Genomic DNA, 15,952 nt, shown 5'->3' with positions numbered 1-15,952 from the left:
TCGAGTCGACAGGTTTAAGACAAACAAAAGGCACACACACAAAAACCTGTCTTCAGAAAAAATATATATGTATATATATATATATATATTTGTGAATTATTTCCGGGTACGTCATCACACGCGACACCTCCTCCTCCTCCGAAGTGCGACGGTGGAGAGTTAGCTTCCGCTGCGCTTGTTAGCAGAGACAAAAAATGGAGAAGAAATTGGAGACGGATAACCTGGAAACGCGTCTTCGGGCGCTGGAGAGCCGCATATACGGCGAGAAGAGAGCCAAAAGCGGGAAGCCTGTCAAGGTTTGTCTTGGGAAAAAAAAAATGCAAATTCATCAGAGAGAGGCCGGGTGTTAGCTAGCTGTTAGCCAAGCTTGAGCTAACTCTAGCGCTGTCACTGGATATGAGTAAACGCCCTTTTTTGTTTTGTGTACATTAGATCCACAGAGATTGTTTAGTGTGATTTAACATTGGAAAAGACTTAATTAAACGACTGAGACTGGTTGTTCGCCAGCTAAGCAGGTTATTTTTCAGCTGTTATCCGCTGTGAGTCAGTTAGTCTCCCAATGTTTTGGCTCCCCTCCTCACATCAAATACTGTTAATGTTGCTGTTGTAGACTTTTTGGAAACTTACACGGACATTTTCACTACGTACATTTTAAACTGAAGGGATACTGAGCTATGGGGTTTATTAGCGTTCAATAGAAATCAGCTGAAGTCTAAGGTTCGTTTGTCTGCTCTAATCAGACGCAATATGCAGAGTTCGCTCAGCTAAGGAGGTGGTATGGTCCTCCTGACATCTCAGCAGAGTGTCATATGATCAGGCCCACAAAAGAGCTTTGAAGAGGGTTTGTTGTGCGGTAGAAAGCAGTGTTTTCCTGAAATCTGATGACATTGAATTTAAAATTTAAGCATACATGTAATGTTAACTGAGAAATACAGTCATTCCAGGTCTGTCATGTCTATCGTGCAACCAAAGCGCCTTAAATGGTCCTCAAGGGGAAAAAGGTGTAAATCAAATAAAGTGTTGTGTGTCCTGTTGCTACGTGGTGTAGGTCTTCTTCTTCTTCATCTGGTCGCATCTGAATCTTTGTGTTTTTGTACAATGTCGGACATAAAAACACTCCACATCAAAGGCTACTCTTTGTCTTCTGTCTTGCAGTGTGCAGAGCCTCTGGCCAGGATTCAGGCAGGTCTGACCAACATGGCCAACAAAAGAGAACGAGTAAAGATCCTGCATAAGAAGAGTGAGTAACTCAGTGGGCTGCATCATCATAGGTATACGTGTGTCTATGTATAGTTGACTGAAGAAGGATATGACTTCATAATTGTATTTACTGAACCAGTCCATCAAATGGGTTCTCGAAAAACGTATCTTGTAGCTTTGTGTTCACAGATTGCTAGTCTGTGTCAATCAGATTTATTAACCAAAAGCTATAAGATGATTTCTCTCTGAGGTCTTTAATTCATATACAAATGTTGCAACCACTCAGTTATTTTAGCAGAAGCGGAAGGTGAATACAGTTACTGCTGTCTGGTTCAAGGCCTGCATAAGTCCTGTAAAGTATTTGATCAGAGTTATTGTTGCTGTGTCGCAGTTGAGGACCTAATGAAGTACCTGGACCCCCAGTTCACCGACCACATCACCGTACCTGACACCATGAAGCTGGAGTTCATCCTCGCTGGTAAGCGGCAGGAGGAATTGGTGAAGGATGGGACACGTTCTTCAGTTTATTTATTTATTGCACACAATTTTGTATAGTATCTCTGAGGTTTAAAGCCACACATGTAAGGTTTGGTTTTGGTCGATTGTGGGTTAAATTATAACCTAAATCTTGTTCCTCATTATGATGCTGCTGTGTTCATGTGCACAGAGGAGGACTTCTTGCTCTCCCAGGCTGCTCTGCTGGAACAGGTCAGCAGCCTGCAGCCGTTGTTGGACAGCACCTACATCAGAGGTGGGTTTTATTTGACAAGATGCTGGGCAAAGAGGACAAAGGAGCATCTGCTCTATGATGAAAGTCCTCACAGTAAAGTCAGAGAGAAGTGTTTTAAACAGAATCAAAGGAAAGCAAAGCAAACTTAATCTTTATTGATAGAGGAGATTCCTCCAGTCCCTCTTCTGCTGCATGTGGCATATTCAACCATGCACTAGCTTCGTTTCAAATGTAAATATTGTAGCCATAATTAATAATGCTGCATAGAAGAGATGAATGACATTCCCAATGTTTTCACACAGTGTGTTTACGCCATCACGGCAGTCTTACATGTGTTTCTGTTCTTCACAGATGTACCAGAACATGCTACCAAGTTGCAGCGGCTGTCACAGATCCATATCAGAGAGCAGGTAGCTGCCTTCTTCCTCTCTCTCTGCTTCTTACTGTTTGTCTCTCCCCCTTTTTTCATCCATTTTCAATTTTTTCTTAAAGGACCAAACTGAGGCCCAGTCACAGGAAGTCAAGAAGCTTTTTGAGGAATACAACAAAATGGTATGCCTCTGTTACCACCTAACAAAGTAAAACACACAACTGTGATGAAAGAGCTACAGGAACGCTTCATAACAAATGTAATATTGCAAACTGTTATTTTTAGGAGCTAAAATTAAAAAATGGATCCACTGTAGGAGCTCCACTCACAGATCCTTAAAATCTGGTTTACAGATGTTCCTGCTGTCCAAGCAGTTCACTCAGTGGGACGAGATCCTGAGGAAGATGGAGGAAGCCAAAGGGATCCGGCCTGTGGAGTAGTTACTGTCAGCACGCACTGCTGATGAAGAAGGTGACAGCGAAGACAGCTGCACTGCAACGGGAGCTTTAGACCTGAGTGTTCCATGTGTAGCCTTCTCTCCCCCCAATTAGAATGAGACTGGAGGAATCCAGCGTTTCACTGTTTAGTCTGTTTATGAATCCGTTCCCTGCTCCTTGATATGGTTGGTCAGGAACACTCTCTGACTAATTTCTCTATTTTAAACATTCTTCAATGTAAATTCAAATGCCACTACTAACCTGCACATGTGGAAGGGAACGTTTAAGAAATGAAGAAAACAGTTTTTGTTGCCTGGTGAAGAGTGTCTGTTGTCATAGTTACAGACTGATCCTGTACAGTCAAACTGTAAACAATGATGGAGCTCGGTCTCATCTGGGTTGAGTCACCTGAAAGCAGTCGATCTCACATTAAGACTTGTGGCTCAGGCAGGCAGCTCCAATATGCTGCTGTTATTTATTTTCAAATAGAGCTTGTTTTTTCTCACTTTGTGATGCATCCCAGCATTCCAGCACTATTTCTCTTCTTCACTTTTCGGCGGTCACAGGACTCGTCCTCTGCTCTGCTAATTAACACTCAATTTCTGGATGTTGCAAACATAAACCTGCTTCATTATCAGAACAGGGCGCTGCTTTGAATTGTAAATTTGGCATGACTGTGTTTCATACAATAAATATTATTACTTGGACCACTTTAGTTTGTAATGCCTATCATGTATCTACAAACACTTTGAAGCCTCAGCTGAATCCAGGAAATTTGATGTCTGTTCATGCAGGGTGATGTGTTCGTATCCAGCAGGTTCTCATTCCTCCTGTCCAAATAACAACTCGCTGGGTGAAAATGCCTGAACAGTGAGTGACTGTGTGTTGGATTCCGGTCATTCTGGTCAGGACAAAAGGAGTGTTTGTAACTGATGTTTCCAGCTGTGAATGTAGACAAACCTAAAGTGAAACTCCTCAGAAGTTGTCGATGTAAGATGAGAATCACAAACAGCAGCAAACAGCTCCCTCTTAGGAAAGGAGTCACCATGATTTCATTGTGAGCGGAGGACAAATTCACAAACTATCTGCATGTTCTTTTTATCTTCACCAGGCAAACCTGCAGTTCCCTCCTGACTGAGGAAACATTTGTTTGCTCTGATATTTACTTGTCAGATGCTTTCAAAGCAACATGTAAGTGAGGGACCTCAGTGAAGCTTCAGTGCAGAAGGGGTGGTGAGATTATTTCTGGTTCTCCTGCTGAAAAGGAGAACTGTATTCATGGACTTGACTGACTACGTTATGAGATTGGAGCCCAGAGCAGTCCGGTCTGAGGAGGAACACAGCGGCAGACAGGGAACATGAGCATTAACTCAGGTGATTGTCAGCCGTGTGTGTCTTCACTGACCTGCCTGAGGAGAGTTAGAGCAGCCAAGAACAGAGACCCCCAAATCCTGGACCTGGAGCTGGGTGGGCCTGATTTTTCTGATGCTTTCTGAGGTCGGAAACTTTCTGCTCTATTGTGTGCTCGGGTTGATATTAAGCTCAACAAGCCCTTCAGTAGGAACTGCAGTTACTGTGATGATGTTACTACATCGCTGTATTTTTCCTCCTCTGATGTGAACATGAACTAACCTGCATCAGTGCTGCTGTATGACTGGACAGTTGTACAAATGAGGAATGTGGGTTTTGTACTTTGTTGGTAGAAAACAATCCAAAACTCAGAGACAACAGAAGACAGCCAGTTGTTGCTCAGGATTTATTTTTAAATGACTTTCAGGAAAGCAAAGAGCAACAGAGGTCGACAGATGTCTTTTTTAATTATTACAGCTCGGTCCATCTTCCTCGTTGTCATTCAATGCCTTCATCCTGATTTTGAATTCCTCACAGGATTTAATAACATTTAGGTTGCAGAGCCATTCTGCACATGTACCTTTCTGTGGACAAAACAGATTTTGTTGCATTTAAATAAGAGCAGCTGAGTAGTTGGAACACACAGTTTAACTTGGCTTACTGAGCCCCTCTGTGCAGAAATATATATATTTTTTAAAAAGCTAAACTTCAGTCTTTTGTTTTAATTTAAATCTCTCGGACTGATATTACTGGGAAAACAGTAAACAGCAGAACAGTGATGGGTAGTTGATGAAATTGCCTCCTACCTGCTTTGAAACGTTATATCCGTAGCGCACGTGGGTAGCAAGGTGCTCACAGTTATTTCTGCGGACAGCGTAGTCTCCACAGTTATTATACCACTGTTCGATGCGTGCCTTAATCAGTGTGGTATTTAAGACGGCTGGCTTCCCCTCGTCTTTAAGGATATCATCCAGGTAATTATCTACAACGGGGTTGTTCAGCTCACTGAGCTTACCGAATCCACAGTCCTTTGGAGATTTTTTTTTACCTAAAATGACAGAGAGAATAAACTGTCAGAAACACTGCATAGATTCATGTGTGATTTGACAATAATCCTCACATGAGGAGAACATCAGCCAGAACTGACAATAACATCATGTTCATGAAGGACATTTCTGTGTTTTAGGAAATCCTTGTTCACATATCATCCTATTCAGCTGCTAGAGTGCAGCCAGAGTCACAGTAGTTCATCATCATCATGTTAGTTTGTACAGTGTCTGTCTGTTGGTGGTTTAAAGACACGTACCTGTGCGATGAAATATGTCCTGCTCAGGGTCTTTGTCCTTCATGGGCTCCTTACCCACATAGATGGCAAAGTGCTTGTAGGTGATCTTGCAACGTTGTTTATTGACTGAAATTATATCTCCAAAGTTGTACTGTGGAAGAAATCTGATATGAATTTTACCAAATGAAAATATAAAACAGCAGCAAAAAATAAATGAGTGACGAATGGGTGGTGATCGATGAAAAGCTCAGATCAGCTGTCAAACTGTTTTCATATGAGTTTGCTGTGGTGAATTTGTGGAATTTAATAAAAGGAAGCCCTTTTTTAAGTATTGAAAGTATTCTTTTATTTATTACTGCACAGTTTTAGAATATAATTTCTTTTACAAACTGATGTTTTATGTAAGTTTGTTGAAGTAGCAACATTAAAAATATGAAAGTAACTTTCTCACCCCATCAACCTCCGTCAGTATGACCACAGATAGAGTGATCAATGCAGCCAAAATCAGGATCTTCATTTTGGTAACAGAGAGAGCTGAAATAAATTAATAACAGGAGCAGTCTGAGAAGATTTTCCAATTCAGGGTTAAAGAGACAGAAGAAGGACAGAAAGGAGACTCTTCTGATAAAACTCAGGACATTCTGAGTTCAACTTCAGCATTTTAACCTGAAAGCAGGATTTTCTCTTCAAAAAATTCACAATCAAAGTCAGAATTCAGACTTCGTCGCTCACCTGACGCTGACAGCAAAGAAGAAACTTCCAAAGTGTTCTTCAGAGAAAAGACTGAAGCCTGATGAGACCGAGGAAAGCATCTCTTAATATACAATTCAGAGCAATCCCCCGATCATATCACACCTTTGTCCAGCCCCCACGTGCCGTCATTTGAATGTTTAAACCTGCAGTTGGAGGAAAGTCTTATCAACTCTGACACGCACACTTGAGAAAAAGATGACTTAGCTTTTTTTAGATATATATTTAATCCTTACTTCCACAAAGAAAAGCTAAACATGGATCAATTTATGAGCAAACGAGCTCCGAGTCAGCACCTCCTGTTCACATGTTGGGGCCTTTCAGTTGACCTCATCAGTCCTGAGCCCTGGAGGCCCATTGCAGATGTGCCACACTTCACCTGTGCTAAAAGCACATTCATTCTTCACTTGTCTTAAATGACTTGAGAATAAATTCAAACTTATAAATGAAATGACCATCATTGTCTTCCTTTGTTGAAGGCTCTCAGGTTGTTTTGGATTTGGATCCAGGTGAACTTCACGTGAACTTCAGGTGAACTTCACGTCTGACAGAACACACGCTGGTCCGTTATGAAAGACAAATTCATTTTATTGTACAATTTCTTTGTGTCCTTCAGCAGTCAGACGTTACAGATGAAGACGTTTAGCTCCATCTGAACAGAAGGAGAGGCCCTCTGCTCCTCTGCCAGAAAAGAGCTTCAGTTTCCCACATCCTGAGACAGTTTCATAAAAATGACATGAAATGGGTCGTCTCTCTGTTGGGCTCTCATTTTTACTCTTTCTTCCTCTGAACAACATCCAGAGCTGAAAACAGCTGACGTCGGAGTGTCGATCCTCCACAGAAACTCTGGTTTAAAATGGGGAATAAAATTCACTCTAAGCTGTCAGCTGAAGTGAAGACAGAAGACGTACTGAGTGGGAATCATTAGTTACATCAACTGTATTAGTTTGGGCCAATTTTTGAAGAGTGAGTGAGAAATGTGACTTTTCTGTTCTCAGCTTTTAACCTCAGTAGTAAAATGAATGCAGCTAGTTACAACTCAGCTCAATAAAGGTAAAGGTCTTTTTCAAAGTTTGTCAGGAACGATAACAATCTTTAAATTCATTTACATCCAATTTGACAGAGAGCTCATTAGACTAACAACTGAGAAACGCTCCTCTCAGAGGAAAGTCATAAAAGATAAGGACATGTAAATGAACTCTGTAATCTGAAAATCAGTTTAGGGGCCGTTGTATAAAGTAATTGCAGATGTTTTCATTCTTATCTGTTCCTACTTTTTAAATTACATGAAATAAAACATTTATTACAATTACAATTTGAATTTAACTTTTCAAAATGTATTGTTATTTTTTGTATTGTCTTAAATGACTTCAGAATAAATTCAAACTTATAAATTAAATGACCATCATTGTCTGCCTTTTTAACTAATTCTTTGCTGAAGGCTCTCAGGTTAATTTTGGAGTTATACTTTATATCCGACACAGAAACATGTCTGACAGAACACACGTTGGACTTCCAAACATCCGTCATGAATGAAAAGGTATTTTATTTTACAATCTCTTTTTGTCCTTCAGCAGGTGGCTGTTACAGATAGACATTTGCCTATCAGACTGTACAGACTGAGGATGATTACAATGGAAATACAACAGCAAAAAGATAATGTGTCAGTTTAACCTCCATTCTTTTGTTTCAATGAGAGAGTTTCAACATCGACACCCTGAAACTGTTTTATAAAAGGGAGAGTAATCGGATCATGGAAGTCTCTGTGTGGACCCTCGGCTGTTACTCTTCATTCCTCGACCCCTCACATTGTTCACATCATCCCTCCTTAAAGCAGCAGTCAGGATTCCTCAAGGACAAACAGAAAAAATGAAAATGTATCCTTAAATGACCTTACCCGTTCTACGTCTCAGTCTGAGGGGTTCTTCTGGGGGACTGCTCCTGACCCCGAACCCCTCTGACCCAAACGGAGACACCTACCAACAGCAGCCCCCCCGATGGAGGAGGGAGCTGGGGGACAGTGCACAGAGACGGGAAGCGCCCGAGTCAACCCCCCCAGAGAGTGAGAGCTCAACCCCAACACACCGAGGAGAGTGTCTGTGTGACTGTGAACCAGAAGGTGCACAGGTGAATGAAAACAGCTGCTCAGTTTTCTGAGGACATTTAGAATCCTGCTCATCTGGTGATGATTCAGTATTCTGTGGAGAAGTGCTGGTGGGGCTCTTTGTGTTGAAATTCTTCAGTGGATTTTGGTACATTTCTGTGTGGGGCCTCCAAAGACATCCTGTTTGGGTTCATTGGTGACTCCAAGCTGTTCGTCGGTCTGAGTGGTTGTTGGTGTCTGTCTGCAGACCTGACCAGGCTGACCCCGCCCTCCAGAACCCCCCGTGACCCGGAAACAGAAAAGAGGGTCTACAGGACAGTCTGAGGACGGAGGAACGTCTGTTTTCCATTTCAAGATTTGACAAACATCCTTCAGTGTTTGATTCTGAGGGAGCCAACAACAGAGCTGAACATTTACTTTATTTTGGAGTTTTAAGAAAGCTTTTCTGTGAGTTTTGCATCACTTATTAAATGAGGAGGTTAAAATGGTGAAAATGAGGGAGTTCAGTTCTTATTGATTACGAAATGTGCTGAATTAACGGTACAATCAGACAAATTTAACCTGAGCAGCCCGGAGTTAATAAATCAAATCACAAATCTTCTGAAACTCGTATTGAAAGATCGTTCCTGATTTCATGATGGTGAGTTAAAGTGTTTGAGGACTGACGGACTGTTTGTTAGTTCACCTTCAGCATGACACGAGCGTCTCTGCTGTCATCTGGTGGTGGCAGGGAAGGCTGTTGGTACAGCAGACAAACCTGTTGTGTTGCTGTTGTGTTATGACACAGCTCCTCCATAACTGAAGATGTTTCAGGACTTTGTTGGGGCTCTTCTAAAGAACTTTATCCAGACTGGGCTGCGTGTGGCACCAGTTAGACGTGACCCGTTGTGTATTCATCTAAAACTGTCTATTTTTGCTGCAGGGAGTTTTGTATTCCAACAGTGTCTCTGTCTGAAAGTCTCGGCCTGGATTGTGTTTGTGAAGATTTCTCTAATGCAATAGCACGACAACGGTTCCATCAGCAGGCGGCAGCAGAGAAACACGAGGACATTCAGAAAAACAGGAACCTCATAAAGATTTTACAAAACCTGCTGCTCTACTTTCTGGAATTTCAATGAACGCACAGCAAACGGAAGATGTACGATCATGTGATAGCTGATGTTGTTCTTTCTTCTATGGTTGTCTGTAAAATAAATGAAAGGATCACTGTCTCCTTCTTAGATGGCTCCACCTTCCGTCAGTGTTGAGCTCCGGCTGTCACCTTTCCTTCCTCTGGACAGCATCCAGGGAGGAGCGCGTCGTGTTTTCTGTCCCAACACAGAGCTCATTAAATTCACAACTGACAAATGCTCCTTTCAGAGGATGGTAATAAAGATGAAGACATGGAAGGTTAACTCTGTCATGTGAAAACCGGTTTAGAGCTCCAAGTAGAAAATGATTGCAGCTGTTGTACCAGCTCCTGATTTTTAAATGGCATGAAATAAAGCACAGTTATTATAATTGACATTTAACCTTCGAGAAGGTGCTTTCAAATTCTCTTTAAACATGAGAGTGGCTGCTTGGGTTTCCTCCCACTGTCCAAAGACAGATCAGATCGGATCAGAGGTAGAAGATGAATGGATGAAAGAGTGAATTATTTATTATTATTTTTATTTATTTTTTTAACAAACTCTATTTCATTGTGTTGTCTTGCTTTCTGACTTGACTCCGTGTGTGAATGAGATGTGTGTCGCACATGATGAGATTTGACCTCTTAGAAGAGCCCCAACAAAGTCCTGAAACATCTTCAGTTATGGAGGAGCTGTGTCATAACACAACAGCAACACAACAGGTTTGTCTGCTGTACCAACAGCCTTCCCTGCCACCACCAGATGACAGCAGAGACGCTCGTGTCATGCTGAAGGTGAACTAACAAACAGTCCGTCAGTCCTCAAACACTTTAACTCACCATCATGAAATCAGTATCTTTCAATACGAGTTTCAGAAGATTTGTGATTTGATTTATTAACTCTGGGCTGCTCAGGTTAAATTTGTCTGATTGTACCGTTAATTCAGCACATTTCGTAATCAATAAGAACTGAACTCCCTCATTTTCACCATTTTAACCTCCTCATTTAATAACTGATGCAAAACTCACCCATGTAGAATAAAAGTTGAAATGACCTTTCACAAAAACTTTCTAAGATATCCACAGTAAAGTAAACCCACAGCGAGGCAAATGTTAATATTTTCTTTAGTGAGAGTATTTTAAAACCCAAATGATTTGAAGAGCATCTAAAAGTCAAAGTGAGGATCCTACAGATGTCGTAGGATCCTGTGATAGTTGATGTGGAGAGTCTTTGAAATAAATGTAAAGTCTTTCATTAATGAGCAGTCGTGTTTAAACGTCTTTATTTTGAGGATGTCTTCTGGACAAAATGAAAAAACAAGGAATTGATTTATTCCAACCACCAACACTTTTTATCATCAATAACATTGATTGAACAGCTGTTGTTGTTTCAGTGGTGTCAAGACAGGTTGGTGGATTTTCACTTCGACTGAGAGAGCGTGTCTATTAATTGTTTGCACACGCAAGACAATGCACTGATCAAAATCATAAACTCCGCCATGCTCATTTTTCCATCCTTATCCTGGTCCAGCGCACTTATCACATCTGATTCTTTAGATTCCTAAAACAGAAGAATCAGATGTAAATTAAACTGACCTCGGCCTGTTGGTGTGATGAGTAACTCCTACAGTTCATGAAACAGTAAATCATGCTGCTTTTTTTATTGACCTGAGAGTCCAGCAGTGACAAAACCTTTCAGAATGAAAGAAGACTCACTTCATAGAAGGCCGGGAACTCACACTTCAGCATCTCGTCGACTTCTTTTTTGGTCATGGTACTCGCATCGCCGTCTTTTGAAGCATATTTGTAGAACAAAGCTGTGAGGCTCATCACACAGCTCTCTCCCAGGGTCGGCTCACAGGACTGGAAAGACAACGCAGGAGGTTAAAGCTTCCACCTCAGATGAATGCACACACCTGCAGCTCCAGCTGAGCTTACCTTCTGCATAGTTCCACAGAGGATAAAGAGCAGGAAACAGTCGGGACAGTCAGGGTGGAGAAGAAGCGACTTCAGCTCTCAGCCTGCTGGTTATATGGGCTCCACAGGCTCCTCCCCCTTTACACCTGGGGAGTCACCTGGCGTGCCTTCACGTGGCATTTACACCTTCTCACTTTAGCTCGAGTAAACTTTATACATTTTGGGGTGCATGAGGTTTCTCTTAGAAAAGCTGATTTGCATCTGGCTCTAATTGCATCACTTTATTTGAAGAGAACCTAAAAGTCAAATGAAGGATCTGCAGTGAGGACAGATCAGATCTGACCCACCTGATGTTCAGCTGCTTGAACTGTTCAGTCAAGTATTTGAATAGAAGGTTGCAGGTACAATTCCTGCGGGACTATATGTGCCTTGCCTTTGAGCAGGAGCGTGAACCCCAACTGCTCCACGACAGTACCTGTTTCTGATTTTAGTTCCTAAAACGCTGAAGGAAATAACCCGGAAGTCAGAGGATCAAGCTTTTGACTGTACAGTCAGGGTTCGATCCACAAGAGTGAATGATGCTCATGAACATCAACGGTGTCGCTGAGAAAGGCCCCTCATCCTGCTGGGGACCGACTGGGCCTGTAAAACTGTAAAGGGGCCAGTGAGGTTCAGTGAAGACAGATTTGATAAATAAAGGTTAAAAACACATGCACAGACCTGCACAGAAAAGCGATGGTACCACTCCCTTCTCAGTGAGCTGATTGGTGCTTGTGCGGGCTCTTTGTGATGATCCGACCCACAGAGCTGGTTTCACTGGTTCTGTGTCATGTGTGTTTCATTCCCATGCCTGTGGTGTCTGTAGGTTCTCCACCCACAAGCCAAAGACGGGTGCATACAGGTTGTTTGTTGGCAGCAAATCCAGTGGTTGTTTGTGCTGATAGAACAGGAGCCTCTCCAGCGTGGACCCGCCCTGGCTGGGGGTTAAGGACCTGAAAAGTGACTTAATCTTTTCTAAAGCAGCTGTCTGAACGAAAAACCACACCTTAAGTTTTGAAGAAGACATCCTTTCTTTAAAGGCCCCGCCCCCATTTCACATGTTTTCCTTTGTGAAATGCATGGAAGGTATTTTTATTCAAAACCAGATCGCGTAAAAAAAAGCAAACCTCAAAGTTGACTCTTTGTTATGAAATCACAGTTTGACAGTTTGATGGGGGAGCAGCCATGATTTGGGTTTGGACTCAAATCTTCACCACCAGCTTATCTCCTAAACCGCAGCTTCACCAGAGCGACGAAGAAAATGAAATGGTTTATGCAATTAAAGCAACAGATAATAAAATGGATGGCTGGACGAGGGTGAGCAGACAGGTTGGAGCCCCGGACCGCCGTCCACCTGTTGGGGACCCTGTTTGTCTAATGTGATAATGTCTGTGGTTCCATCAACAGGCAGGGGGGAGAACATGGAGACAGCCAGGCCGGGAACTGAACAGGATGACAGCACATTCTCTGGACTGCAGAGCTGAGCTGAAGCAGGTCTGCAGATTACAGCCGTCACGCCACGTCAGGAAGGAGAGTGGAACCAGTTCCAATTTTCTACATTTACTGCAGCTTTGCCTGCACACGAGGATGATGGGATACGTCTCTGCTGCCATCTAGTGGCAGAGTAGTTCGTGTTTCTGAGGGGTTTCTTATTCAAGCTGCAGCTGCAGAACTGACAGATTAAACAGACGGATTAAAAATGAATAATGTCCACATGCAGGCTTCTTCACATGTTGGACACATCTGGAGATAAAATAACTGCACAAAAAGAATAAAAAAAAAGAGACTGTCATTGTTTAGTTTGACACTTTTTGATGCCTAGAGAGGTAAAATAATCTTGATCCTTTTTAAATAATTTAAGTTCTTTTGTTGGAAATAAAGTAAAACAAACAAAAAAAAGGATAATTAAGGTTGTTCCATTTATATAGATTTTTAAAAAAGTACCTTTAAATGTAAACTGTAATAACTGTGCTTTATTATATTATTATTATTATGCCATTTAAAAACAAGGAGCTGATAAGTCTTGAAACACCTGTAATTATTTTATACATGGAGCTCTAAGCAGGTTTTCACTTTCCATGTCTTTATCTTTTATGACTCTGTCATGTTACATGTAAATGAATTCCTCTGAAGTGGATTCTTGGTGACTGCAGGTCAAACAGCCGTCCGTCCCACAGAAGCATTTTTTCCATGTCGTCCTCGGGGACCTAGGATACTGCAGAGTGTTGGGACGGATGTTGGATGTCTCTGGATGCTGTCCAGAGGAACAGAAGGTGACAGTTGGAGGTCAGCAGAGAGACATTTAGCCATCTAATCGCATTGTTACAAAACATTTTCAGGACGTTGAAAATCAAACTCTCATTTTAATACAAAAAGAATGAAGACAAAGTTGAAACTTTATCTTTTTGATGCTCGAGTTGCTGGATGGCGGGACAAAGGGCCTTTCCAGTGTTATCTGTTCAGAGAGCGAGCTAAATATCTCGATCTGTGACTCAAGCAAAAGGATGCAAATCCACATTTCTAAGAAACTCTTGTTGAAATAAACCCAAAGATGTATAATGTGTCCAGCTTTGGGAAAATGATATTCCTCAATCAGTCTAACTTTATGTCCTGTTTACATTTTTTATACAGTTCAGATTGACTGATGAGAAATAAATTATTGAGAACAAACAACAAACTATTTACAAAATAAAATTATACAAAAATAAAGTGATGTAATCAGCTTTTCTTGCTGACCCAAAGATGTGTAATGTTCATTCCTTATTGATCTTTCCTTCAGCTGAAGTGAAATGACTGAATATTATTCTGAATATCTGGTGAATACCAAATATGGAAGCGTCTGTTGGATCAGCAGCCTGCACCTTCACAATAATCCACCTGTGCTGCAGATTTGCACACCAGGTGAGTCACCTGGCAGATAAAGGGGGCGGGGCCTGTCCTCCCCGACGTGCAGCCCATATAACGGACATGCTGAGAGCTGAGGTCACGTCTTCTTCCATCCACTTCCTGCTCGTCATTGCTGTTTTCTTCTGTTGGGCTCAGAAGCCTTCACGTCTGAGGTGAGAGTCGAACTGGAATCAGAGAAAGGATGATTTCCTGCTTCGATGGTTCCATCACTTCATGTTTCTAAGAGCAGCATTAGACTTAATCATCCGCAGCTCTGCTGGCTCTGATATATAAATATTACATCTGTACTATATTTGCTCCATCATGTCTTCGGTGAGCTGAGGTGGAAGCTTTAACTTCCTTTTACAGCTAAAGCTTTGTCTTTCCAGATCATGCCTAAAGACCTGAGCCTCGGAGAGTCCTGTGTCATCAGCATCGGAGCCATATTTGTCAAATACGCCTCCACAGACCATGTCCAGATGTGAGGCCAAGGAGATGATCAGGAAGGAGTTCCCTCACTTCTTCAACGTGAGTCTCCTCTCGTCCTTAAACAGACGACGCTGGGTGTTGAACTTCTTCTTGTGAAGAGGCTTTGCTCGCCTTTGGGGAATGTTCTTGGTAATTCCAGGTCATCTGATGCTGTTGGTGACTTCATTCTTTTTACAGGATCAGATAAAATCGTCCTTGATGTGGAAACTCAAACGTTCCAGCAACAGAAATGTTCCCAAACACTGAACAGCAAAAGTAACTTTTCCTCTCATTCTTCTGTTTCAGGAATGTCAGAGTAACAAGCTCTTAACTGACCTGGATGTTGACAAAGATGGAAAAATGGACTTTGGTGAGTTCATGATTCTGATTTTGGCCCTGAGTTATTGCTGCAAGGAAGTGCTGCAGGGCTGAGAAAGAAGAGCACCAAAATCTGCCACCTCTCGTGGAACCGGCCAACTTTTCTCGGCTCCTCTGACACATTAATGTTCATCACATTATGGATGTAAAAAGGGTTGTTGGTGTTGGTTTTTCATTTTGTCCATCAGACATCCTAAATAAAACTGTTTAACATGATGCTTAGTGACGTCTTTGAACTTATTTGACAGCTCCTGATCATGAAATCTCCAAATGAACCTTTCTGTGATTACCTTTATCTGCTCTCTCTGCTCAGATTAAATTTGTATTTGTTTCATTGGATAAAACATTTGAAACATTTTTAACATGAATGAAAACATTAACGCCACCCGCTGGAGAATATTTGCTGAATTTTCTTTGACAGTACTCGAGGATGATGGGATATGTCACCATGTGTGGTGTCTCTGCTGCCATCTGGTGGTGGCAGCAGGATACAAACCTGAGCTTGTGCTTCTGAGGACTTTCTTGTCTAAGTAGCTGTCAGACAAGTTGCTGCTGCATAATTCAAGACGCTTCAGGTCGCCTTTGCAACCGCTCATATTGAGTTTCTCCAGACAGCCATTCAAGGCTGCCCTTCACCTTAAACGCTCCTTCGGCCAACCAGAGTTAATGACGCGAAGCCTCTTCTGTCTGCCGCCTTATTACGAGTCTGAGTCAAGCTGTGGCTGCCAGGTTTGGAGTGTTATCACTTTCCAGAGCGACATTTCAAACCCACACACACTTTTCTGTGTTCTGTCGTCAGATCAGATCAGATCAGATGTCTTTACCGATCTGTTCGCTGCTGCAGTTCGCAGTAAAAGAAGAATAAGGGGGAATAAAAAGGGAAGAACACATTTACTCTGTGCACAGATGTCTTCAGTCTGACCCCCAGGT

At 42.0% G+C, this 15,952-nt stretch overlaps 2 protein-coding genes across 2 annotated transcripts; one reads left to right on the top strand and one right to left on the bottom strand.

The window, feature by feature from the left end:
• The first annotated feature begins 144 nt into the window (after positions 1 to 144).
• On the top strand, positions 145 to 3,444 carry dctn3 (dynactin 3 (p22)). The gene is made up of 7 exons (XM_029504779.1): positions 145 to 296; positions 1,156 to 1,240; positions 1,592 to 1,678; positions 1,868 to 1,951; positions 2,282 to 2,340; positions 2,423 to 2,482; positions 2,654 to 3,444. Exons 1-7 carry the CDS (start codon positions 195 to 197, stop codon positions 2,738 to 2,740), a joined length of 564 nt encoding a protein of 187 aa, XP_029360639.1. The 5' UTR covers positions 145 to 194; the 3' UTR covers positions 2,741 to 3,444.
• Positions 3,445 to 10,600: 7,156 nt separating this feature from the next.
• Positions 10,601 to 11,432, bottom strand: LOC115045199 (protein S100-G-like). Its single transcript, XM_029504770.1, has 3 exons — positions 11,273 to 11,432; positions 11,051 to 11,197; positions 10,601 to 10,895 (listed from the first exon to the last, which is right to left on the bottom strand). Exons 1-3 carry the CDS (start codon positions 11,279 to 11,281, stop codon positions 10,755 to 10,757), a joined length of 297 nt encoding a protein of 98 aa, XP_029360630.1. The 5' UTR covers positions 11,282 to 11,432; the 3' UTR covers positions 10,601 to 10,754.
• Positions 11,433 to 15,952: the final 4,520 nt, after the last annotated feature.

Source organism: Echeneis naucrates, chromosome 6 (assembly GCF_900963305.1).
Source record: "Echeneis naucrates chromosome 6, fEcheNa1.1, whole genome shotgun sequence".
NCBI lineage: Eukaryota > Metazoa > Chordata > Actinopteri > Carangiformes > Echeneidae > Echeneis > Echeneis naucrates.
Note: the sequence above shows the minus strand (reverse complement) of the source record. Positions and strands in the feature narration are given on the sequence as shown.

Bases quoted from the DNA above. Each gene is read 5' to 3' on its own strand.
- dctn3 (XM_029504779.1), top strand. From the start codon at position 195: ATGGAGAAGAAATTGGAGACGGATAACCTGGAAACGCGTCTTCGGGCG. The intron at 297-1,155 runs GTTTGTCTTGGG...TCTGTCTTGCAG, and splicing joins AAAGCGGGAAGCCTGTCAAG to TGTGCAGAGCCTCTGGCCAG. The intron at 1,679-1,867 runs GTAAGCGGCAGG...TCATGTGCACAG, and splicing joins GCTGGAGTTCATCCTCGCTG to AGGAGGACTTCTTGCTCTCC.
- LOC115045199 (XM_029504770.1), bottom strand. The intron at 10,896-11,050 runs GTGAGTCTTCTT...CTTCTGTTTTAG, and splicing joins AGTTCCCGGCCTTCTATGAA to GAATCTAAAGAATCAGATGT.